Here is a 25,868-nt window from a genome sequence, read left to right as displayed (position 1 = left end):
CGACGTGGCGCTCTCCGACGCGTAGTGCCTGAAGAAGCGCGGAGGTTCCTATTGCGTTTCATGTTGTTTGTCCATCTCTTCCCTCTGTGTGGGATAGTGTGTTGCGCTTTCGCACGTGTGGGTTTTTCTCCGGTCGATAACACCTTCATATGTAGAGGACCGCAGAGCTAAGGGTGGGAATTTGGGTGGCGGTTCACCGCCTGACTGCTGCTGCCTTCCTGCTCGTGTCTGTGGTTCCTCCTCCTCGCACCTCTGAGTCGTCCTCTCGCCCTTTCAGAGCGAGGGGCCAACACCACGTAGCGGCGGCCGCGGTGCGTTACAAGTTGAGATTGTTATAATTAATTACGGCCGTCGTTACTTTGCGACAGCTCCGTTGTGCGCGGTTCATGTGAATTTCCAGTCTCGTCCAGCACTAACGCCCCCCCCCCACTACCCCCTACCCCCCCACTACCCCCTGCGTTCCCTCCAGCGCGCTCGTGATCACCGCCGTCTACGACCGCGAGGTGAACTGCAGGCGCGCCGCCTCCGTGAGTGTTTCCCGCCCTTTTCGGCGGCCGTGGTGGTGCTGGCGGCGGCGCCGGACACACGCACCAAACGCAACTCTATTTGTACTGCGAGTGCAGCAAAGCACAACAAATATCCAATTAAATAAATGAAAATACAATTACAAAGGCGATCGTCATCGGCCTTGGTCAATCCACTGTTTAATGAAGGCCTCCCCCCATGCCACGGTCCAACCAGCACGCCTCATACGTGTCGATTTCATCGCTCAGTCTCTTCGGTTGATGTCCCGTCGGATGCGGCCCGTTCCTCGGCCGCCGCTCCGTCGTCGTTCTTGGACCGTCGGCCATCGTCCCTCCTCGCCGTCACGTGGCCCGGCCTAAGCCGGGCTCGCTCACTGACGCTTTGGATCGCGTCTTTCAACGCGCGGACGCGCAGTTTTCCTGCCGTGCATCTGTCCGTGTTTTTTTCCCAACTTACAGCCCAAGCCGGCGAATCTGCACACCGTCGTTTGGTGGAATGCGCACTGATTCTGGGGAACGCGTCGCTGGAGGCGGGGGGTGGAGGGGGGGGCTCTCGTTGCCGGTTCACGGCGGCGCAGAGTTCCCACCATTGTCCCGCGGGAGTAATGCCTTTGTGGTGATTGTCGTTTTCAGGCCGCCTTCCAGGAGAATGTGGGGCGACAGGTAAGGGCTCCGCTCGAGCGCTCTCTCCGTTTTTGCCGGGGAGGGATTTGGCGCGCGGCGCGGTGTTTGGCCCGCGGAGTCTGCAGCGGCGATTAAAGGGAAATGCGGCCGACTGAAAAAAATGAAAATATACAAAACACCACGTGCATTGTTTCTCTACGCGTCCATTGTCTCTCGACCCGGGCTGCTAGCCCGCGTGAGCGTGAAGGTCTCGCTTGAGAGAAAAATAACTCTTCCACTGGCATTCAGAGGGTTTTTTTTAGTGAAGGCGCTGCGGCGACGTCACCGGCGGAGTAGAGGGTCGGCGTTGGACGTGGCGTGACGGCACTCCCGTCGGGGAGACTGCGTCAGTGCGGTGACGTCGTTGGTGCGCCGAGCGCGCGCGGTTATGATACGAGTTGAATGAATGAATGCATTTTAAGGAATGATTTGACGGCGAATCAAACCATGTGCCTCCGCATGTCACTCAGGGCACCTTCCCGCACGGAATTGACATTGTCACGGCAGCCGACTACTTTACCCTCGGGAATCGGAGCAACAGCTTCCTGAAAATCAGGTGACAGTTTGAGTGTGCAGCTCTTGACACGCAGTCCTGGCTGCCACGCTCACAGGCGAGCGCTCTCCCGCTCTCTCCCGCTCACTCGCTCGCTTCTGCGGTTTATGTCCACAGCCGGCGCCGCCGTGATTTACGCTTTGCATGTTCGGATGTGGTTTGAGTACGTACCCTCGCGCCTACGCGTCAGTCTTTTTTTGTCTCGTGGCACAGATAAATTGACATAAATGCCCGCCGGTAGTTAATTGTTCCGTGCGTTTGCTGACGCAATGAACAATGTATTTAAAAAATTTCCCATGCAGTGGCCAGTGTTCTGAATGCACAGGTACCGCCCTCTTGATGACAAAGGAAAGGCTTGGCCTAGTGCTATTAATATGTTTACATTGAATCTCGTATGAATCTCCCCAGGCATTCTGCATGGCTTGAGTTTTTATTTCGTGTAACGATGAGTGAGAGCACAAGGGACTAGGATCCGTCTCATTTCCCAGAGCGACCTGGGGCATCAGTCTGCCAGCGGTGGGGGGGGGCCATGATTAATGTATAGAATCCAAACGGAGTAAATTTGCACCGTGGCGACGTCACGGGATCTTTAACGTCCACTGTGCAGCGCGCACTGCAGTATTACCACGGTTACCACACCGGTGGTTGCCACACCCGCGGTAATAAAAATAATCAGGGGCGGCTGCTGGAGTCGAACCGTGAACCTCTGCAACAGGGGGTGAATCCCCCCCCCCCCCCCCCATTGCGCCCCCGCGTTAGGGTCTAAATTTGCCGAATTCGAAAATTATCCGCAAAATTACTCGACTGGGATTATGCACAACAATCATTGCCCCCCACTGGCAGACTGATATCCACAGGGACAGCTGCCACTGGGGGTGCCCTCTCAAAATGCGGTGTGAGACGCCGTGGCATATTGGCCGTTGCGTCACGAACAAATCATTGCAGTTATCGGTATTTTGCCGCGCGTTGCATTGGGGCACCGGGCCCTGCCGCATTGCGCCGTTGGCAACGATTGACGCATGTTCCTCTCCACGTTCCCCTCCTTGTTCCTCTCCACGTTCCTCTCCACGTTCCCCTTCACGTTCCCCTCCACGTTCCCCTTCACGTTCCCCTCCACGTTCCCCTCCTTGTTCCTCTCCACGTTCCTCTCCACGTTCCCCTCCACGTTCCCCTTCACGTTCCCCTCCTTGTTCCTCTCCACGTTCCTCTCCACGTTCCCCTTCACGTTCCCCTCCTTGTTCCTCTCCACGTTCCTCTCCACGTTCCTCTCCACGTTCCTCTCCACGTTCCCCTCCACGTTCCCCTTCACGTTCCTCTCCACGTTCCCCTCCACGTTCCCCTCCTTGTTCCTCTCCACGTTCCCCTCCACGTTCCCCTTCACGTTCCCCTCCACGTTCCCCTCCTTGTTCCTCTCCACGTTCCCCTCCACGTTCCCCTTCACGTTCCCCTCCACGTTCCCCTCCTTGTTCCTCTCCACGTTCCCCTTCACGTTCCTCTCCACGTTCCCCTCCACGTTCCTCTCCACGTTCCTCTCCACGTTCCCCTCCACGTTCCCCTCCACGTTCCCCTCCACGTTCCCCTCCACGTTCCTCTCCACGTTCCTCTCCACGTTCCTCTCCACGTTCCCCTCCACGTTCCCCTCCTTGTTCCTCTCCACGTTCCCCTCCACGTTCCCCTCCACGTTCCCCTCCACGTTCCTCTCCACGTTCCTCTCCACGTTCCCCTCCACGTTCCCCTCCTTGTTCCTCTCCACGTTCCCCTCCACGTTCCCCTCCACGTTCCCCTCCACGTTCCTCTCCACGTTCCCCTCCACGTTCCCCTCCTTGTTCCTCTCCACGTTCCCCTCCACGTTCCCCTCCTTGTTCCTCTCCACGTTCCCCTCCACGTTCCCCTCCACGTTCCCCTCCACGTTCCTCTCCACGTTCCTCTCCACGTTCCTCTCCACGTTCCCCTCCACGTTCCCCTCCTTGTTCCTCTCCACGTTCCCCTCCACGTTCCCCTCCACGTTCCTCTCCTTGTTCCTCTCCACGTTCCTCTCCACGTTCCTCTCCACGTTCCCCTCCACGTTCCTCTCCACGTTCCTCTCCACGTTCCTCTCCTTGTTCCTCTCCACGTTCCCCTTCACGTTCCCCTCCACGTTCCCCTCCACGTTCCTCTCCTTGTTCCTCTCCACGTTCCTCTCCACGTTCCCCTTCACGTTCCTCTCCACGTTCTCCTTCACGTTCCCCTTCACGTTCCCCTTCACGTTCCCCTTCACGTTCCTCTCCTTGTTCCTCTCCACGTTCCTCTCCACGTTCCCCTCCTTGTTCCTCTCCACGTTCCTCTCCACGTTCCCCTTCACGTTCCCCTCCACGTTCCCCTCCACGTTCCCCTCCTTGTTCCTCTCCACGTTCCTCTCCACGTTCCCCTTCACGTTCCCCTCCACGTTCCCCTTCACGTTCCTCTCCACGTTCCCCTCCACGTTCCCCTCCTTGTTCCTCTCCACGTTCCTCTCCACGTTCCCCTTCACGTTCCCCTCCACGTTCCCCTTCACGTTCCCCTCCACGTTCCCCTCCTTGTTCCTCTCCACGTTCCCCTTCACGTTCCTCTCCACGTTCCCCTTCACGTTCCCCTCCACGTTCCCCTCCTTGTTCCTCTCCACGTTCCTCTCCACGTTCCCCTCCACGTTCCTCTCCACGTTCCTCTCCACGTTCCTCTCTATGTCCGCCTGTCGCCCCCACAGCGAGTACATCGCCGGCTTCCCAGAATACACCTGTCCGCTCATCGACCACCTGGTAGAGCTCAAGATCAACCACTGGGACAGGTAGAGCGCCCCGTGCGTGAGCGACGGCGTCGGAGCCGCCACGCGCAGCCGTCGTGCAGTCGCACGCCGTTCCAGACGCCCCCGGCCTCTCCCCGATTGCAACTCTAGTCGTGCCGTTTGTTGCCGACCGCTCGTCTTTTTGGTCCCGTGCCCAGAAACTGTTTAAAAACGACAAGCGATAATTACATTTTAATAATTGCACCACGTTGTTTTGCACGAGAAACAAACGCATTATTTTTATTACCATCAATTAATTGTTTCCTTTTTTTCACGCTGATTGTCACTGCCGTGCATAGTCCCTTGATTGCCGCGTGTGATCGCGTGGTGGCGTCGCTCATTAGCAGCGCATCCCTTGAGGACGACGGCCCCAACAATCTCGTTACCACGTTGGGGCACTGGAGCTTGTCACATTTGTGCGACTCGTTGGAGTGAAGCCAACGCAGCAGCTGCATTCCCCGCACATCGTATTACGAGGGCGTCGTGAGTCTGCTTAACATTGGAAAGAAAATTAATCAATTTGTTGTAGGTGTAGTTTACAGCTCTGGCTGGAAGGTATGAATCACAGATCACTGGCATACCACTCTATAAGGGCCGTGAGCTCATTCCATTGTATTAATGTGGAGATCACATTACATTATTAACAGGTCTTCCGTCTGACAAACGCTCGTCTGGACTGGATTAAGTAAACAAAGATCATTTGTGGCCTTTGTCAATCCGCTGCTGGATGAAGACCTCCCTATGCCGTATCGGTCATGGGGACTTGGTTTGACCGTACTTCACCGCGCTGGTCCGTGCGGGTTGGTGAAAGTGGTGGCGGGGCTGGTGGGGAGTGGTGGTGCAGCGGTTAGCGCGCTGCGCTACGAACCTAGCCACCCGAGTTCGATTCCCGCACATGGCCAACGCCAGTGACGATTATCTGAGCTGGTCCTGGGCTCCCCTAGGTCGACTCAGCCTAAAATAAGTACCTGGTGTGATATGTAGACATCGCCACTAGGGAGACAAAGGCGGTCGGGCGTGGTACTGTCCCCCCCACCTCATTGTGTGCTGTGCCGGCCTTGATAGGTGCTCGCTAACAGCACTTTCCACAACAGTCTGTTCAGGCTATAGGGGGGGGGGGGGTCTGGACCGACCGGTTCAGACATCGCTTGCCAAGGGTGTTAGCCAGGGCCGAGAATTAAACCCAGCAGAGTGCGCTAACCACCGCTCCACCCACCCCCCCACACTGCGATTAGCACAGTTGGCTACCTACGGTGCGAAAGAAGTTCAAAATAGATGCATACTCATCATCAGCCGCTGTGGTCAGACCACTGCTGGGTGAAGGCCTGTGCATTTCGTTGCCATCTCTCGTGATCTCCACACTAACAGCAAACACACTGGTGGCGTGTCGGCGCTGCACTTTACCTGGTACTTTTGTCATGTATGGACGTATATATGTACTGTATGTTGAACTTCTTTCGTACCGTACGTAGGTAACCGTGCTAATCGGAGGAGCGGGGAAGGACAACAAATTAAAACAAAAAAGTCGTTGTACAGAAATGAGTTTGTCAATCTAAAAGATTTAAAAGTGCACAGCTGCAGTGGCTCCCTAATATCAGAAGGAAGAGCATTCCAGACGGCCGCAGAAGCGACAACATGTCTTGGAACGATGCATGCCGTGCCCCTTGCGTGTAACGTCTTGCTGGCGTGTCGGCGCTGCTGCGTGCTAGCGGGCGCTCCTGTCGCGCGTGGATGATGCCGTGCCGTGCCCCTTGTGTGCGCTTCGCAGCGCGGTGTGCGAGCTGGCGGCGAGGACCCTGCACAACCTCACCGCCAAGGCCCCCGAGTACATGGCCAACACCGGTGAGTGCCTTTGTGAGAGAGGGCCAGAGAACGAGCGAGTGAATGAGTGAGCTCACGCCCGTGCGCGCGTTCCCAGGCAGGTACAATCCCATCTGTTCGATCACAGTTTAATTTGCACATCAAGATCAAAGATTAAAGCCGTTTGTGCCACCACCACACCTTGTCAATGTGTTTTACCCTCCGCCAGATCCCACAGCTGCTGCACAGGAGACACAGAGCGACCTCCAAGATCTGCCCCGACAGTCTCCCAGCATCTAGCATAAGATACACTCACATAGAGATGTGCAGCAACGTATAGGAACCCTTAGACTCACACAGAGACCCACAGACTCACGCAGAGACCCACAGACTCACACAGAGACCCACAGACTCACACAGAGACCCACAGACTCACGCAGAGACCCACAGACTCACGCAGAGACCCATAGACTCACACAGAGACCCACAGACTCACGCAGAGACCCACAGACTCACGCAGAGACCCATAGATCTGCCCTTACATTATGTGGCCACAGGACTTGGCCTTGGTTGCCAGATTTGTGGAGACCAAACCAATGCCTGTTGGCCCTCCCCCACCCTGCACACATCCCACCCAGCGCAACTTATTTTTACAGAGTCATGCCACGATCTCTTCCCGACTTGTCCAATGTTTATCCTGTCTGGCCATGAAATTCCCAGCGTCCAATCTCAGACACCTGAGCAGCTCAAATGCGAATAGCTTATTTCCGGGCTGCTTAGTTAGGGTCTAGCTCGCTGAACCACACAGCGATACAGACAGAAAATGTGGAACTTTGCAAGCGTGGGTTTTTTCTCGGTGCTCCGGTTTCCTCCCACGTATAAAACACTTATTAATTTGCTAATAACACCATAATATGTCGAGGACTGCAGAGCTTTGGCAGTTGGTGGTGCTGGATCACCCGATAACTGCCTTTTCACCTGTCCAGTTCTTGGCGTCTCTCTTTAAGAGTGAGCGATTACTCTGAGCGTTACGACTTGAAATTATTTTTTTCTTACGACGGTGACGTCACCCGATGCCATGTGACATGGCTTTCGGGGAAAAAATAAAGTGATGTCAATGTTAGTTGATGTAATTTCCGGTTTTCTGATCAACCTGAAACAAAATAAATTTTTGGATCGCAGATATAGTAGTGTCGTGACGAGGCCCTAATTTGGCAACACATTCCAAATACATCCACTGATCTGGTCACATTTCTATCTCCGCCCTCCGATAAGTAGCAGAGTGTTTAACTGGGACACGGGGCCGCAGCGGCCGCGACGCGTTGCAGTGCAATATCACCGAAAGATCACCGCCAAACTACGAGCGATACGGGAGTGACCGCACCGACAATCCGGCTTCGTTGAGAGGTCACGGCGTCGCAGTTTGGCGGTGGTCTGTTTTGACTTGTCGGCGGCGGTGGTGATGACCTGTGAAAATGAGTGTGTGGTAGTGCCCCTTCACTCATTGTGGCGCACTCAAATTACCCGTCAAACTGCTTTGGAATTGAGCCAGCAGACGATGGTGGGTGGGTGAGAGGGGTGGGGGGGTTTGTGAGCTTTTAAGTGATTTACGATGGTCTGTTTTTGTAAGATTTCTAAGCGCACCTTGACGGTCAAGTCTCCTCTTGTCACTTTAAAGGTCAAACATCTCCCCCGTGACCTTCGTTGTGGTCAACGTTTTGAGAAAATACCCTTTTTGTTACCTCGGGGCGCAATTTAAAAATGCTTCAATTGGTGGAGGGGTTGCTAAGGTTTGTTTTTATCTTAATTATCGTTTTCAAATTTGACTACAGGTTTTGCCTCTACTCCATCCACCACTTTACACATACAGTCTATTTTGTTTAGCGTTTGGCGCAGTTATTTAATTATTTATAATTTAAAAACATGCAGAAATTGGATACTTCATCGCAGTGACCCCCCCCACCACCATCCTCTTTGCGGAGACACTTGGGCAACGTTGTGTTCGAGACTTGGTGGTTACAGGAATGTGCGCGCTCGTATGAGAAAAGGAATGTCACTTTTTTCGTGCCCGAGCCTTTGTTAAAGAGCACCATATTAATAGCAGCATTCTGTGAAGAGCTGCTCTGTAATCTTAGGTCACCTGGTCGCGGCGTTTTGTACGGGCAGATGGACGGCGCTCACTGTGATGTCAGAGCGGAGGTGAATGTGTCCCGAGTGAGCGTTGCTTTGCCACGCCAGGGACTCTACTGTCCATGGGCGTGGTCTGAGACTGTTGTTGTTGTCGTCTTGGTGTGGTCTGGGACTGTTGTTGTTGTTGTTGTCTTGGTGTGGTCTGGGACTGTTGTTGTTGTCTTGGTGTGGTCTGGGACTGTTGTTGTTGTTGTTGTCTTGGTGTGGTCTGGGACTGTTGTTGTTGTTTTGGTGTGGTCTGGGGCTGCTGTTGTTGTTGTCTTGGTGTGGTCTGGGACTGTTGTTGTTGTCTTGGTGTGGTCTGGGACTGTTGTTGTTGTTGTTGTCTTGGTGTGGTCTGGGACTGTTGTTGTTGTTTTGGTGTGGTCTGGGGCTGCTGTTGTTGTTGTCTTGGTGTGGTCTGGGACTGTTGTTGTCTTGCTGTGGTCTGTGGCCATTGTTGTTGTTGTTTTGCTGCCTTGCCCCAAGCTTCCATTGGATGTTAAGAGATGGGCAGAAATGTATGTGCCTTTGCAATTTGTACTTCTATACTGTTTAAATATTTATTTATAGAAACTTTCTTACCTTTGCTTTACCTTGCTGTTGCATTGTTTGTTGATGTAACTTACTGACCACCACAGGCCCCCCTACTGGACGCCTGTGAAAAAATGCTCCATATCTCGTTGGATTCCTCCTCCAGTCTAAATTAAGATTCTGATTACATCAACGTCGTTTACATCCTTCCTGATTTCAAAATATGGTTGTTTTTTTGTCCCGATTTGTATTGGTTTGGCTTTTGTCGTTTTGGTGGCCAAGATCACTCACTGTGGTTACACGAAATAAAATCTAAACTCAAGTCGAATGGGAGTCAAGCCATGCAGAATGCCTGAGCAGATTCATACGAGATTCACTACAAACAAATGAACAGCACCGAGCCAAGCCTGTCCTTTGTAATCAACAGGGCGGCACCGACGTGTTCAGAACACTGCATGGGAATTTTTCAAATGCACTCTTCATTACATCAGCAGATGCGCGGAATAATTAACTACCGGCGGGCATTTATCTCAATGTAGCCGTGGCATGGGACAAAGAATGACGCGCAGGCACGAGGGCACGTACTCTCGAGCCACATCCGAAAAGGAAAGCCGTAAATCACGGCAGCGCCGGCTGTGAACATAAACCGCAGTGGCGAGTGGGAGAGCGGGAGATGGGAGAGTGGGAGAGTGGGAGAGTGGGAGAGCGGGAGATGGGAGAGTGGGAGAGCGGGAGAGTGGGCGAGTGGGAGAGTGGGAGACCGCTCGCCTGTGAGCGCGACGGCCGCGGCGCGGCCAGGACTCCTTGACAAGAGCTGCAGACTTGAACCGGTCACCTGATTCTCACCTGAATTCTCACCTTTTTAAACTAAATAAGCTTTAAACTTCAAAAGTAAAGCCGTACTCATTAGTCACTCAGCCAATCGGTCACCTAAACCGTTGGTGGACACTGCGCTCGTTCTAACTTAATTGTAATTGATTATTATTGTTATTGCGCATGTTTACCCAGGAAAGCTTCCCGAGAATATTTCTCCAGGAGGCTCTTCCTGCCGAGTGTTCGCCGTGTGGGGACGGTGTTGCTGCGTGTGATCCGAGTTGAATAATAATCGGCAGCATTGGGACGTTTTAGGAAACAGCGGAGTAGCGTATCGCTGTGATGTCTCTTTCGTGTTTGTGGATCGGGCATTACCGTCGGCCCCATTTACCGGCATGAACGTATGTCCACTGTACACCAACACGGCACTTTGTGTGAACTTGAAAGGCGCTTCTGATGTCTTCGTTGCCACTCTCATCTCTTTCCTTACGTGGGCCCCGCCAGTGCTGCCCAAGCTCTTGCCTCTGGCCACGGGAAGAGACCTCAACACGCGCTACGGAAGCATCCTGGCGTGTGCCGAGGTCACGCACGCTCTGTCGGAGCTGGCCGCCCGCGACGGCAGGTGAGGCCACCGGCCCCCCGCCAGCGGGGACGTGCTCCTCTACGGAGACCCGTGCGCAGTTTCTCGTTTCTATTCTCGCGGGCGCTTTGCGGGCTGTACCTTGCGGCTCACCGGTTTGCGATGGCGGTGGGAGAGGTTTGGGGGGGGGGCAGCAGCGGCGGTAAAGGTCGCAGTAAAATCAACGCACAAGCAGAGACGACGAGATGCAGCTGTGCAACCCTTCCAAGTGTTCAATCCCATCTTGTGTCAGGGCACACAGTAACCCTTGCCGAAGACAATTGGACGTAACATTGCAAGTCTTCGAAGGGCATTATTATTATTGTTGTTCCAGACCGGAGTAATTGCTCGCTTGCCAGTGCTAATCGGCCACCTACACATGAATCACACTTGCAAGCCACTCCACGGGATCGCCCAGAAAAACGAGAAGGGAGGGCACGTGGGCGGGCGAAGAAGTGAAAAATCCAAACTCGAGATATCGTTGCGAAACTCACACCGCGCGCTCTCGTGTGCGTGCGGGCTGCCCCCCCCCCGCCCCCCCCCGCCCCCCGCCTCTCGTGCTGTTCGGAGGCAACGTGTGGTAGGTGTGGCGGGCTCTGTGGTTCTCGGGGCCCCGGGGCGGTGAGTCTGGGCCGCTAATCCCACCCGTATCGGGTTTTGCGTAATGCTTACCGAGACGCGCGCCTGAGCAGGCCTGCGTGAGCAGCGCCTCGGCGGGGAATTGGGGGGGATCGTCGATCGGGACGACGTGCCCCATCCCCCCACCAAGCCCCCTTCCCGTGTGGATTTTATTTGGGTGTGTGTTCGTGTCACCCGTTTCCCCGGGGGTGATATTTCTAACCTTTCGGGCTTTGCGTTTGCCGCTGGTGAGTGATGTGCAACAAGCTCTTTAGGAGGTGGTGGGAGGGGTTGTGCGGGCAGGGCGGCGGTGCGTGAAATTCAAGTGCGAACGAATGAATGAAATCGACCGCGAACGTTCGCATTCCGCGAGACAAAGTGCCTGGCCGCGTCCGTCTACTATTTTTGGTGCCGTGTTTACGCCGTAGCTCAGTCGACGGCGCCTCGGGGCACGAAATATATCTCACGGCAGCGGAGGAAGAAGTTGTATCTCTGAGCGCGATTTTTGGCAAGCGTGAAGGTGTGCTGTTTGGGAGCGACGCTTCACTTCATGAACGAGTATTTAGTTCTGAAAAAATAAGAAGAGGTTTTGCCTTATTTAGCAGGTGCTGCCCACTTCTCAGGCAGGGTCGACTCACCCCCATTATAATTAGACTTGTAACGCACCATAGAGTGTTCGCTCAACTCTCGGAGGAGAGTGCGACGGGGAACTGCAGACAAGCAGGGAGGTAGCCACGCGGTGAGCCGACGCCAACAATTTTGCCCACGCTCTGCAGTCCTCTGTGCATTAAGATGTTTTCAGACAATGCTTGAGTGTTCATGCATCGCTGTGGGGCCGGTGAGATCGGCTTATTGGGTTGCACGACTTAGTGGGGAGCTATCAAGTGAACGAGCTGCAGAGTGAATGATGCCAACCATAGCAATGTGGAATTTCCCGACTGCAGGCTGCAGAACGCCTGTGCAGGTGAGGCTGACTGCGAGAGGCCAAGGCAGAGCAAGGAGGGATCCCATCCTTACACAGCAGGCAAAGGGCATAAGGAGGCACGAGGCTTGAATTGTCTTGCCTAGAAAATATCGATCTGGAGGATGAATTTATCATTAAATACAACCCGTACATCCCACGTTAAAGCAAAACTTTACGTCAACGTTTTAAAGTAATAATGAATAGCTGCCATTTCATTCGGGAGGTTCCCAGTACGGGTTAATAAACGTTTTGTTTCAGAAGGATCCTACATCGGCATGTTTGGCCAATCCATTAAAATAGTTGTGTTTCATGTCGGAGGAAACCAGAATCCCCGGAGAAAACCCACAAACGCAAGGAAAAAACACTCGTAGCTCCGCACAGATGGATTGAAGCAAAAATTGTTGTACTACCTTAATCCTCGGGGGTGGTTAGGCTGCTCTGAGTTTGGGAGATGTCATCTCGTGGGGCTGAAGATTGTGGCTTTGCGGTGGAACAGAGTTGGAGGTTTGCAAGATCAAATGCTGGTTTCGGGGGGGTTTACTCTGCCCATCATACGTCGAGGCTCATTAAAATGGGTACCACTTTGTGGGAAAGTAAACAGTTAATGTCCTACGGATCGACTCGCCCTCGCCATTGGAACGTGGAACTTGCACCGCTGGCTCGGGGAGATGAGAGCACCACCGCCTCGGTGGTGCTCATCGTTGATTGGGCGGTCGCGTTTTGCTAAAACCTGCGCCGTTTGGTTTCGTGTGAACAGGCGTGTGGAGGAGCTGCTCGGCGACGAGATGGTGACCGGGCTCAAACTCATCCACGCGAAGGTCGGTAGTGTTCAGCTAATGCTGACGTGTGACCCCTTGCCCCTCTACCGGACATCTGTGGGGGGGGGGAAAGAGCTTTACAGCTCATCGGATTCCTCCTTCAGTGCAAATAACTGAGATGAGTGCAGAGGAGTGCAGAGCTTTGGCAGTTGTTGGCGTCGGCTCACCGGTTGGCTGCCTGTGCGCAGGACCCTCCTGAAAAGAGTCTTGAGACTCGGAGAGGCTTTTTTGGGTAAGCCTGCATGACAATATGATTTGTATGTATCTGAAGTAGAAACGAATCGTGAACCATAATATTGGTTTGTGAAAGCCAGCGTGCTAAATTGAAGCAGGATAAGAATACTAATACATAATTTACACGCTTTGCTAATGTGATATCGCACGTGTGATGGAATATGAAACGTATGGTAATGATGTCCGTTTGTTTATTTTGCAGCTGAATGATGCAAAGTATTACAGGTGAGACGATGTGAAGTGGTAATGGTCATGGACTCTCTCTCTCCCTCCCTCCCTTTGGCGTCATTTAAACTCGATTCGCTATCCGTGGTGTTCCCAAGATTACGTGCAGATCTCGCAGCACAGAGAACAGGAAGTTCAGCCTGCGCGCCATCCCGGCGCTGTATATTTACGTGACTCATTGTGTTCCTGAATACGCAAAGGGAGAGTCGCGTTTGTGATGTATTACGTTAACCTTACCCTGACAGCGTTTGCTAATTCAAGACAAAATTCAGTACATTTAAAGTTCAACACTCCACTTTTGGTTAAAGGTGCAATTTTGACCACTTTGGTATAGAATTGCTTTAAGGCCGTCGTGCATCAATACGCAACCCATGACAGTGGCCGCACAACGATGCCATTATGGCGCACCTGAGCATAGCTCCATCAGCTTAATTAGCTCTCTAACCAATCTGGAAACTCACGTCACACACACGAGGGCGCACGGCCAAGGAGAGTATCTACTAAGTAAGAGCTGTTTAACTATAAACTTTTTGTTATTTGACCGGGTAAGGTACACAGCTCTTTTTCAGAAGTGATGTGGTCATCACAAATGACAGCTCAACAAAGTGGCTTATCGCGTCGAAATTTAAAGCAGCCAAATACTGTTAAACGCACGTTGATTCTAAAAGTGGAGGGAAAAAACAGAGGCCCGGAGAAATATCTACAGGACCACGGGGAGAACATCCAAACTCCAAATATACAGGAGGCGTCAGGGTCGGGATCGAATCCACGACGTCTTGTATACCAGGCGAGGTAGTTGACATCTCACCAACATGGCAGTCGAGGCAGCCCAAAACAACATGGGAAAGCACCCCTGAGGCTCGGTCAACATCAATGCTGGTGCGCTGTAATGGTTTGCAACCCACTGGATTTCCAATCCGGTTCGATGTTTCTGGCACGGCGGTTGACATGGTGCCGATTTCTTAAACGGCGCCGCCTCCGTCTGCCCGCAATCTAAATGGGTTCCACCGCGGTTAGTTGACCGGTAGGTTGCATGTGTGGTGGCAGCGCAGCGTGGGCACTCCCAACTCTGTCCTAAACGTCTGACGAGCGTGGCGGTGGTGGTGGTGGTGGTGGTGATGGGGTACTTCCACCTCTTGCGCATCCTCTTACACACCTCTTCCAAGATGTCTGGCCAGCCGTGGTGCGAGGGGCTCTGGGGAGCCCCCTCCGGTAGAGGCCTTCCCGCCAGCAGCGGCGCGAGCGAGCAATTGCAGGGCTGCGCCTTTACCTTTTACCTTGACTTGCCTTCAACAAAAAATAGTTTTATTGGCCGAGCATTGTGGAGCCGTTGTTGAACTTGTGACAATTGCCACGGTGCCGCGGGGTGCTTTCCCATGATGTGCCCACATCGCTAAAGATCGCGCTCAATATGGCCACCCTCTCTGGGCTCACAAAGGAGGCCCTTTGTCTCTATTACAGCTCCCTGCAGGGCAAAGCCACTTGGAAAATGCAATCGCCATAGAAATACATAGAAAAAAAAAATAATTACGGCAAACCCCAGACCCCTAATTACAAGCAGGGTGGAAGCGGCTGAGTCTTCGTCGGCTGCCGCGTTGAAGTGCTTCATCGAAATGCTTCCAAAGCAGCTGCTCGCGTCTGGGCTTGCCATCAGCTTGCTGTCTCCGTGTCTCTGAAACGCTTTACAACTGGGGGTTGAGAGTGTTGTCTTGCATGAGCGCTGTCCGTCTGTCCCAGCTGCCTGCGGAAGGAGGCACGTTGTCTGCTCGGTTTTTTTTCCGACCTTGATAAAGAAAAAGTATAAGTCTCATCCCTGATCCGGCCTTTCCAGAAAGACACGGTCAGTCGGCAAGGCAATCTGGGAGTTGGTGGCAAGTTCAGTTTGTGTCAAGTTTTGGGCAACTCGATTTTGACTCCGTTTTCAGCTTTATGTGTTGGCAATATCAGTGTAACATCAAACATTTTAGATACTCGGGATGCCTTTCGTCAACAGTGTCTCACAAGATCTGAGTTTGGATGAATTTTGAAGAGCAGCTGTTATTTTAGAAGTCTTAAAAATGTCCAGGTTTAACTTAAAAAATAACAGTATTTTTTTTCTGACGAGCATTCCATTAAATATGTTTTTTTGTAAAACTTACAATGACAATTCTGATGGTCAGTTGTGTAAATGATTAAGACAGCAGGATTGAAAGTTTAACAGAACTTCACCAACTACTCATCTCTTCATTTTCTTCGCATAAAAGTTTCAATCGCCTGCAATAAGTCGCGACCTCAGAGTAATCTCATTTATTTATTTTATTTATGTTTTTAAAAAGTGAACCGATGCCTTTGACATTTGTTGTGAGATTTGTGGCATTCGTCCGAGCTTACGCGTCGCTGTGCCTAAAGAATGCCACGCCGGCTACTCCGCCACCGTGGGTGGCGGCGCAGTGCCGAGTTGCACGGCGCCCGTGCCACCAGGGGGCTTAGCGTGCGCCAAAGTGATCACTGCTCGAGTTCCCGTCGATTACAGCGATCTGCTTGCCACGCACGCGCGCGTACACGCTCGTACGCGTGACGCAGCTGACTGCCGCTGCTGCATTCGCAGTTAAGGGAATGTATCGATCGTTTGGGCCGGTGGATTGGCCAGGCGGTTTTCGCGCGTTGAGCTACGAACTCCCATCGCCTGGGTTCGATTCCTGTTCACGGCTGACGGCAGTTCGTTCCTCTGGTTCTAGGCCTCAACTGCAGGTCCTTGGCTGCGACCTCTATGTTTTCTGCCCTCCTCTTTGTCTCCATGAAGTCCCCCGCTCTCTCTGCAGCTCCTCCAGCATCCCAATCCAGGGCCTCCCTCTCGTTCTCATCCCTTCCGTTCTTCCTTCCACAACTTCATCACCAACCTGTTCCCTCGTAGCATCCGTCCAGTCGAGTTCCCCCCCTTCTCTTTCTCTCTCCTTCCGATGACCCCCCATCATCATCGTTCGTTCTCTCGATGATGCCCCTCGAGATGGGCTTCTTCTCTGCCCAAATCCATACCCAACGTCTCGAACGCTTCTCCACCGTCTCAGCGATCACGTCTTCGCTCCGTGCAAAGCCCACGCTGCCCACCATCGTCTCGACACGCACCTTCCCCTTCGCCGCGTCACTCGTCGTTCCTGTCCAGTGGCTCTTCCCTCATTTCGCCCAACCAAGCCTGCATCTTATTTCCGTGGCGAGTGGTCTCGCACAGCCGCAGGTGGTCATTTCTGGACCAGTTCTGAGCACCCCCCCCCTCCCGCCCTTCGACAATACGCATTGACCGGTGTGGGGAAGTATGGACAATCGACCTACGTGGTGTGGGGAGGCTTTCATCCAGCAGTGGATTGACAAAAGGGTTGTGAATTATTAGATTGTTATTAATTATCAACCGCATTATCGTATTTGGACAGAGTGTCGCTTATCCCTAATCGTGATTTCTAACCACAAGCGTGAATGTGTAATCTGCAGCAGCAGCAGCAGCAGCGTCATCCTAGGATTCTCCAAATGGAGTGAAAGTAGCTCACGGAGACAAAGTCGGTCACCCTGGCCACAAACACTTTGCACAAAATGTGGAACGAAATGTCCATTTGTGTGCAAAGGGCAGATAATTTGTTAGGCACGCATCGAATGATCAATTAAAACTGATTCTTGCACTCGGTGACGCGTGCATCACATCAAAAGTGAGAATTGGCGCTGTATTGGCAGTGCATGCAACTTACGTGCAACTGGTTATGATGATGTGACAATTATGCTCGTGGGGCGAACACAATGGCACAAGGGAAGCAGGCGAGTAAGCAGAAACAACACGAGAGAGATGGCGAAAACCAAACTACAATCCATTTTTGAATCAAACCCCGATTAATGTCAATTCATCACTTCGCTGGGAGGGTTAATAGGTAGGCGCTTAGTGTTCACGGATATCTCTCCCAGAGACCGTTGGGCTTCCTTCGGAAATCACCGCTGGGCGGACATCGCTCAATCGGCGGTCTCGTGAGCGTCACGGCGACTCCTCCGCCCGCGTTGCTGTGTCACCAACGTCGCGACCAATTCTGGGCGGGCAACATCCATTCCTCAGCTGCAGCAACGTGGCGGCCCACCGCCGCCTCAATCTGTCGCCCCTTTAAAGGACATGAGCAATGCCATTGCCTCCGTTTGATTCATTATAGTAAAAAAAAATTCTGAAGAGTCTTTTTTTTATTTCGGTGGGCTTGCCGCCCTCCGGCGAGGGCCCTTCGTGTCTGTGCGTGGGAGTCCGAGGGGGAAGGGGGGCCCCGGCTGCCCGCGGGTAAACCCAGGGCGGCATGAGTCGGAGCATAATTGATAAAGTCCCCACAAAGGCGTAGCAGCAGCAGCAGCCCTAGGTTGGGTGCACTTCACATTTGCAAAAGGACAATCTGCACCTGCGGCATTTTTTCTCTCCCTCCCTCCCTCTCTCTCCCATCTGCTCACACTTGTTCGGGGGGCTCGCCCAACCAAGTACTGGAGCCTTCCAGAGCGCCGGCTTCTCCTCGGAGAGGCGCGCCACGGGGGGAGAGTGAGGGGCAGGAAGCGCCCTCCGACTTCCCGTCCATTCGCTCTATCCCATTATAAGGCCGTCAGATATCTTCTCGAACCTAGAGTGCGAAACCGGTGATGTTGTTATCCCTGAGCGTGGGATGCGGCGGGCGCGTCGCTTCCCTTCGCCCCCGCCCGCTGTGGTCCTTGATTGTGCGTTGTGGCCTTGTTTGCGGTCGTCCACGGGCAAAGATGCAGCCCTGCAATAGTTTCTGGCGCCACCGTTGGCTCCAGAGAGGGCCCCCCCCCACTTCCTATCTCGAGGAAATTTGGCCAAATGTTCCACGCTGCAACAGGTGGGAGCCCCCACACTTTACCGCACGTGGCGACCCATCAGCTAACCGGTGCACCCGTTGTACCCGTTGTTACTGCCGGATGGACACAAGAGGTCCCTACGAGTGATGAATGTATCCACACGTTCACGCCTGCCACGCAGAGACAATCACAGGGCCCTGAGACAGGCTGAGATGCACGTGGTGAGCGCATCGGGTCCGCGTCACACGATGGGTCGGGTGAACACGGGCCCCAGAATGCACCACTGCGCGAGTCCCCCCCACCCCCCTGCAATGATGTTGCCAAACCGCGAATGGTCGAGGTTGAAAAAGGTGAGAAACTTGAACTGCTGTACAGGTATAAAATCGAGAATCATCGAATTTCGTGGGAAGCAAATCCGCGAATTAAAAGGTTTGACCGCGTAACATTTTCTGTTTTATGAATGTGTTCATGACAAAGGTGCTGACACATCTTTTCACCTTTGGCCCTACTCCCCTGCCAACGGGGGTGGTTGCGTGCATTGTGAGCGGAACGTTTGTGGTCATCGCCTGTGCGAGCGATGTGCCTGGATGTTAGCGGCGATGCAGCGGCTACCGCGCGCTCTGCTCCTGGCCGATCGTTGACCGACTTCTCTGTCCCCAGGGGCCTCGGTGGGGAGCTCATGAGACCCGCAGGTAAGAGCACTCACGTTGCCACACACCGATATTCCAATACCCGCCATTCGCCACTTGGTTGATGGTGGCGTCACCACGATGCCTGTGCCAGGCCAGGTGCACTTTGAGGCCACGTGAAGTGTCGAAGGCTCGCCAACAGGAGGTCTCGGAACAGACCCCGCAGGTGACATGGGTTGGCTGACTGAGATGACTGGTAGATGCACCAGCTGTACCCCCTACACACATGCGCACACACACAAAGATCCCCCGTATAGCATCCACAGCCTGTTGGGACAAGTGCTGTTAGCGAGCCCCAATGAAGGCTGGCACGGCACACGAGGGGATAGGTGGCCAACACTACGCCCGGCCGCCTTTGTCTCGCCAGTGACGATGTTTACACATTGCACGAGGTACTCATTTGAGGCAGAGTCGACCTAGGGGAGTCCCAGGACCGGTTCAGATAATCGTCACCGGTGTTGGCTGTGAGCGGGAATCTAACTCGGATTGCCGGGTTCATAGCGCAGCGTAGCGCTAACCGTGGCGAACACAAAGACAAAGATCCCCGTGTAGCCTACACGGACTGTTGAGCCAAGGGCTGTTAGCGAGCACAGGCACAGGCGGGCACGGTGGCGCAGGAGGAGGGGCGGTGTTGCCAGCACCGCGCCCCGGCCATGCACGTCGTTGGGAATATGTGACTTTCGCTTGTTTTTACTCAAAAACGTATTCATTGTGTCGTAAGGGCCCTTCATACGACAAAGTGTAAAGGACACGTCCGTTTGCGTGTCACGTTTGTTTTGAAAGCACGTCACGCATTATCTGTCATCAATTAGTTCCCTAACTCCGTGCCATTCGAATAGAGCTGCCCTTACTCCAATTTGAAAGGGAAAAAAAATGGGGCCGGAAATCCGATTGAGTGGGCAGTTTGAAGCCAAGGCTCAACGCACGGGGGCTTGCGGTGCATGCAGCAGGGACGCGAGAGGGCTTCTGTGTGGGCGCTGGTCAAGTGCCCGAGCGAGGTCAACTTGCAAGTCGAGCGTCTTGAGCGTCGTGCCGGGCGAGGAGCCTTGGCGTGGTTGTTTGGCTGGATTGGTTCCCGATAATAATTATTCACCTTTAATGTTGAATGAAATTCCATCTGCTTTATGTGGCGATGGGGTTAAATGAGATCTCTCCAACTCTGTTCTCTGGTCAGACACTGGTGGTGAGACTAGGCCATGAAGAAGGCTGTCTCTGGTGTAGGCCAATCAGTTTAAAAACCAATGCCCATGATCAGATAATGTTTGTTTACACGTTTTGCCGCAAGTATGTGTGGTCAAGGTCGACTTGGTATCTATTTGGTGTTTGGACATCTTAACACATCCTGCTTTATTTCCAGAAAGGGTAAAGCCTATTCTTATTGTTGTCATCATTCACGGCTTCCTTTTGCTTGTCGCCCTATGCGAGAGATATTTTGTTGTTTTAAACATTGCAGGATCATGAGGCGATGATGACAGCTTGGGGGGAAACTTTCATTCCTCAGTAGATCGATCATCGCTGCTGCTGCTGATGTTGTTGTTGACGATGACAATAATTTCATTCATTTGTTCGTTTGCTTCGCCCGAGCCAGCCGTGGTGTTTGGTTACGCGGCTGGCTCGTGACGACGGTGGTGGCGCTTGTGAAGCGAGTCCGCGGGCGTGTGTCGCCTGTGGCACGCCGTCAAACGCGATTGATTTGCGGGACAGGCCTTTTGTGCAAGTCGCTTTTATTTTATTTTTTATGAGCGACAAAATATCCAACAGAGGGTGACGTACTTTACAACACAAAAGTTGTAATTGCCTGCGCTTGTGTTGCCGCGGCGATGCTCCGTACCCGTGACGCGCGCTCTGCCCGCTGACACCGCCGGTAACGATGACGCCGCCGGAGTTCTGATTGTTCAGTCACACGAGTCCCCAGTTACGCATCGACTGGAGCTGCAACAATCGCATCGGCCGATCGATAATGACAGACCGAGCGAGCCGAAAAACAGAGGGGCAGGGTGGATGGGAACGTTCTGAAACGCTTCACCTACGAGATCGAGATGTCATCACAGCCACCACCACCACCACGACGCCTCGCTGCCAACATCTTCTATCCTCTGCCAGAACTCGCAGCTGCTGCACAGGAGACACGCAACTTGTAGATCTGCGCTGACAGTAGACCACCATCTGCGCCAATTCCATGTTTTAGTAAATTTGAGAGTTCTCATTTTGAATCGACCCAGGATCGTTGGGGGTGTACAACAGATGCCTTCGGGATAAACTGAAGCATTTTTCAAGTGTCCTCAGCATGATCCATGGGCAGAGAGCCCGTAGTAGGTGTCATTTGCTTCAACTTTCTCTCTGTCTTGTAGTGCAAACACGCTTAAGTAGTGCCACATTTTTCTGGCACCAATCTCTTATGTCGTTGTTGTCAAGCCATTCTCTGCAAGGTCTTCCTCTCTTTCCGGTACCTTCCTTCCATTTTTCCGAACAACGCACTTTTAATTATCGTGTTTTGTTGTCCATCCCACACACGTGTCCAAGCTTTGGGATGGATTATCGCGCGACAATGCCAAACAGACACAATGCACGGGCCTAAGCCGTGCCGACTCCACAACGACCCCCCGTATAGCCTGTTACAGACGTTTAGGGCAAGTGCTGTTCGCTTGCACCTATGAAGGCTGCTATGGCACACGAGGGGAGGGCGGTGGCCAGACAAAGACGGAGATCTCCCGTATAGCCTCGGCAGACTGTAGGAGCAAGTTCTGTTCGGCAGAGGAGGCAGGCGGTTTCACGAGAACAGCTGCAGCACTGCGCTTCCTTCAATGGGCACGTAGCCAGAGCCGAGTGTGTGATAACAATACAATTCATGTTATTTTGTATAAGCTTAATTCTTACAAATCTCAGAGCTTGATGAAAATGTGCATTTTTTTGCCGCTGTTGGGTGCAGTACTCTGACGGCATTGGGATATTTCAGCTGGGGTTGCCCGATGTTAGCAAAGTGTTGAGAACTGTCTGAAAGCCGCTGCTTGACGCTGCTGGGAGACTTTGGTCCAGAAAGCCCCAAGGCTTATGGGCTAAAATAAAAATGTATTTTAACGCAGTGAAACAGACCATTGTCAAGTTAATTATATTCATATATATGGATGGTCATTACTGAGTCATATTGAATTTCAATATAGCCTCAACGCAAATCGCATCGCACAAGGTAAATTCCGATCATTCCCCAGGGAGCGGTGGCCGATGCCTGACTTTGGGAACCGATAAGAAGACGAACGGTTGCGGATTTTCTGGCTGCCGCTTAAAGAACCCTTAATGGATATAAAAGCGAAGTTACTGGAGATAACACGTGTGTGACGGGGGGGGGGGGGGGGTGGATATCGTTGGGACATTGTTGGTGAAAAATGTAAGAGTTAAATCATCAGCAGCAGCCACGTTGGATCCACTGCTGGATGGATGTCTCTGCCACGTAACAATCCACCTGGCGTCCGCACACGGGCCCGATTCCATCACTCCATCTCCATCAGCTTTTCAAAACAACCCGTTGGAGGAGTGTAAATCTTGTATCCCCGTTGGGCCACACCTTCAATGCGGCGTGTAAGATATAAGCGTTGAGTTTGAGTATAGGTTTTTGTGTACAGGACCACGCATCTTTTTTTTTCTCCCCCTCTTTTAAAGCGCTTTGAAGGCGGCTCTTAAAATTAAGCACCGGGTTGCTGGGAGCCGTACGGGCGCCGGGCGTGCGTGCCGAGCAAGTGGCAGCTTGCCGCGCCGGCCAGGGTGACACGGAGGCCGTGCGAACGCGCGAAGGACGAGGCAGGGGCCGCTGGCAGGTCGCTGCCTACCCAGCGTGACGTCATCGCCTTAACCTGCCGAGGATTTCGCGTTGAGGGGGACGACGGAGTGAAGAGTCGGGGTGAGGCGAAGGGGGGCGAGGGTGCCTCTCACGGCGCCTCCTGGCGGCCAACGCCGAGACGGGGTGGAAGGGCCGTGCCCCCTCCCCTCCGTGAGTGCCAGCGTTGGGCCTCGCCTGTGGCCTCTGTGTTGAGTGCCCCCGAGCGCTTGAGGCCGCAGGGTTCGGGGGACGAGGTGTCGCGGAACTGTTGGGGGGGTGGGGGGGGTGACGACGATGTGGCACCGTCTTCTTCGCTTCCCATTGCGCAGCTCTAGCTAGACTAGTCAATGAAAACGCAACGTGGTGATTGCTGTGACGCTTTAGTTCACGCTCTGTCGCTCGATTGGGAGTCGCATACATTTAAAAAAAATATCTCGTTGGTGGTTTTCTGCAGAAGAGTGTTTAGCGGTTGTCAGGAATCCGCCCGAAGAGGTTGGGAACCAGTGCACCTAACCGAAGCCATAACTCCATAATCCCCGTCATCATCCACAGCCATGTTCTATCCACTGCTGGATGTACGCCTCTCCAATCCACCGCCATTTCGCAATATGCCGCAATATAATCATCCACCTAGCAACCTTGCCGTTGCGGTTTGTTGCCAGCCGTTTGACGTTTTTGGTGCCTTTGGGCCTGCGTTGGGGAAATTGTCTACACGAGTTAAAACTCCTTCCCCGTCGCCTGCGCGGTCCACACGATGACGCATCGCGCTACTCGCCCCGCCCGCGTGCGTGCGTCTGTGCTGGCTCGCGCGCACGCTCATCGTCTACGCTCACGGCACCGAGCAAGGGGGGGGGGGGGCGGTATTGTTTTCCCGGCATGTCGATCCGCCGCTTCGTGATGCCCCCAGATTGATAAATGCCCCCGCCGTGCTAGGCGTGGCGCCAATCACGGTCGCGTTGACAAGCTGAGAATAGAAAGGTAGGTTTTTTTTTTATTATTATAGAATGTTATTTATCTCCCCTCCTGCACTGCTGCTGCCACGACTATTATTATATATTTTCTATAATCCGTGCGAATGCCCCGCGGCGGAACATACCGGGGCAGTACCCGCGCTGCGGAGTCGCACGTTCACCTGACAGCTCATATTGTCATCCCGTACGTGGGCGCGCACCTGCCTAATGAAGCCGTCCAGGTGATGCGTGCTGTCGCTATACAGCTCGCGATGTTATGTTTAATGGAAGTTTATTTTCCCCAATCTCTCCCGATTGATCCGAAAGTCGTCCCCTTACTCATCGTCGTCATCGTCGGCCATGGTCAATCCACTGCTGGATGAATGCCTCCCCCGTGCGTCCGCCGTCGTCTCTGTGATGAGCCCTCGATTTTTGGGTTTTGACTTTGGTCATTTTATTTTTTTTATTTTTTATTGCGTGACCTGCACCATTTCACTAGACACAAAATAGATTTCTCTCTCGTACAAGACGGTGCATCGCACCAGTTACGAAGCGGCCTTCTGAAAGTTGACATCGCAGAAGTACTTCCGAGGTCTCGTTCGTTTCCTCTGATCCACGAGAGGGGCAACTGCCGTGTCACACGTGCCCTGCTGCAGAGGCGTTCAATGCTTGGCAATCAAACGAAATGTTTAAACTCTCAGAGATAAAAAAAAAAAACTTGACGAATTACAAGAATACCACATTTAGAGTTGCTTTGGTGCCACGGGCACAACACTGGTACCAATTTAACAGAGGGCATCTCGCTGGACGTGAGAAGTCGACTCACGGAATTACGGGTGGCTGCGTTTCTCCCATCCCCGGATCTCGCGCGGTATCAACCCACACTCCGACGGGTGTTTGACCCCACGAGCCACCTTCCGCCACCTCTCTGAGGCCTAGGTTTCGAGGCTGCTCTTGACACCACGTTGACACGTTGACGACGGGAGACGTTGACGCATGATCACCAGAAATAAATCTTGAGTGAAATAAAATAAAAAAGATTCCAGCAACGCGTGAATGTTTGCGTTTTGTCCGTAACTCTATCCCGTGAAACATTACACGCTCGAAGCACAATTGGCCTCTTCTTTGGGTGGTTATTAAAAGATGCCAAATTTGAAATGACCATGATGTACCCAAGAACTTCTATAGAGAGGTTTGGATTACATAACACTTACGGATAAGGTGAGATTGAATTAGCATCGGCACCGTGCTTACGGCAACTTCTGTTAACGTGGTTTTACATTTCAGCCAAATGAGGTGACGTCATGGAGCTTTTTTGACAAGTGTGTTGTGTAAATCAACAATGTACGAGTTGTGTATCTGTTTAAAGGGTTCAGAGTTGAATGATTTTAGTTATTTGTATTTAATTCCAAGTGAGGCCTCTGGTCTGCTCGGTGTGCGTTTACGGTCTGGGGGCGAATGTAACGAACAAGGAAGCCAGCGCTACACCGATCGTTGCTCAGCCAAAAACATCGCCACTTTAATTTTCTGAATTGAGAAACGTTGGCGTGCTCCCGATTATAAGAAGCCCCGAAAAGAAAGACACATCCCACCAAACTCTAGGATGGTGTAAAATATACTTTTCGTTTTCACATGGAATAGACAGATGCATAAAAAAAAATCTGTATTGCCCTGTCATTTGTTTTGGGATTAATGGTTGTCATCGTGACTGTTAGGTTGGAGGTATCAATTGCCATCAGGTCAAAATCTGAAAATCTATTAAAATTTTTGGGTTTGATTGCGTAAATATAAATGTGTCGTTAAACCCGCCACCACCCGACACAGCCAATTATTAAGGTTTGTCAAGTAAACAAAAAAATCATGGTTATTAGTTTACCAGTTTAGCACGCCGGTGTGTTAGAGAGTAAGCCCACTACAACATTTACTATTCGAGTAACGTGATGTTTTGCTGGTAATTACAACCATCATCATCAGGCGACAGCCAGAGTTGTGGAGAAATCCTCCTCCTGTTTAGGTCTGAAATATTTATCTTACTCATCCGCGTACCATTGTGGATAATAGGAAGAATAGGGGTGCGGATAATTGGAGTTTTTCGCGGAACCCAGGAGCCGCGGTTTCGTGCTGCGTCGGTCGTAGAGGAGTTCCACCGTGACGCTGCGCCGTGTTTCCCCTTCACAGTGTGCCGCCTCGTGGAAAAACTCTCGCTGGCCAAGATGCCGTTCAAGAACGACGAGGTTATTGGTAAGGCGTCGCACGCTCGAGACGACGCACGGCC

General features: G+C 52.7%; 1 protein-coding gene across 1 annotated transcript in view; it reads left to right on the top strand.

The window, feature by feature from the left end:
- TBCD (tubulin folding cofactor D) overlaps positions 1–25,868 on the top strand; it is a 119,023-nt gene that overhangs the window by 58,268 nt on the left and 34,887 nt on the right. The window contains exons 15-24 of the mRNA XM_078605216.1: positions 470–527; positions 1,158–1,187; positions 1,658–1,743; positions 4,463–4,543; positions 6,309–6,382; positions 10,361–10,478; positions 12,815–12,875; positions 13,312–13,334; positions 18,801–18,832; positions 25,772–25,834. Coding sequence (XP_078461342.1) covers positions 470–527; positions 1,158–1,187; positions 1,658–1,743; positions 4,463–4,543; positions 6,309–6,382; positions 10,361–10,478; positions 12,815–12,875; positions 13,312–13,334; positions 18,801–18,832; positions 25,772–25,834 — 626 coding nt within the window. The remainder of the gene's footprint in view (positions 1–469; positions 528–1,157; positions 1,188–1,657; positions 1,744–4,462; positions 4,544–6,308; positions 6,383–10,360; positions 10,479–12,814; positions 12,876–13,311; positions 13,335–18,800; positions 18,833–25,771; positions 25,835–25,868) is intronic.

Source organism: Lampetra planeri, chromosome 23, assembly GCF_965212315.1.
Source record: "Lampetra planeri chromosome 23, kcLamPlan1.2.h2, whole genome shotgun sequence".
Classification (NCBI taxonomy): Eukaryota; Metazoa; Chordata; class Hyperoartia; order Petromyzontiformes; family Petromyzontidae; genus Lampetra; species Lampetra planeri.
The sequence above is the reverse complement of the archived record's forward strand: the minus strand, read 5'-3'. Positions and strand labels throughout refer to the sequence as shown.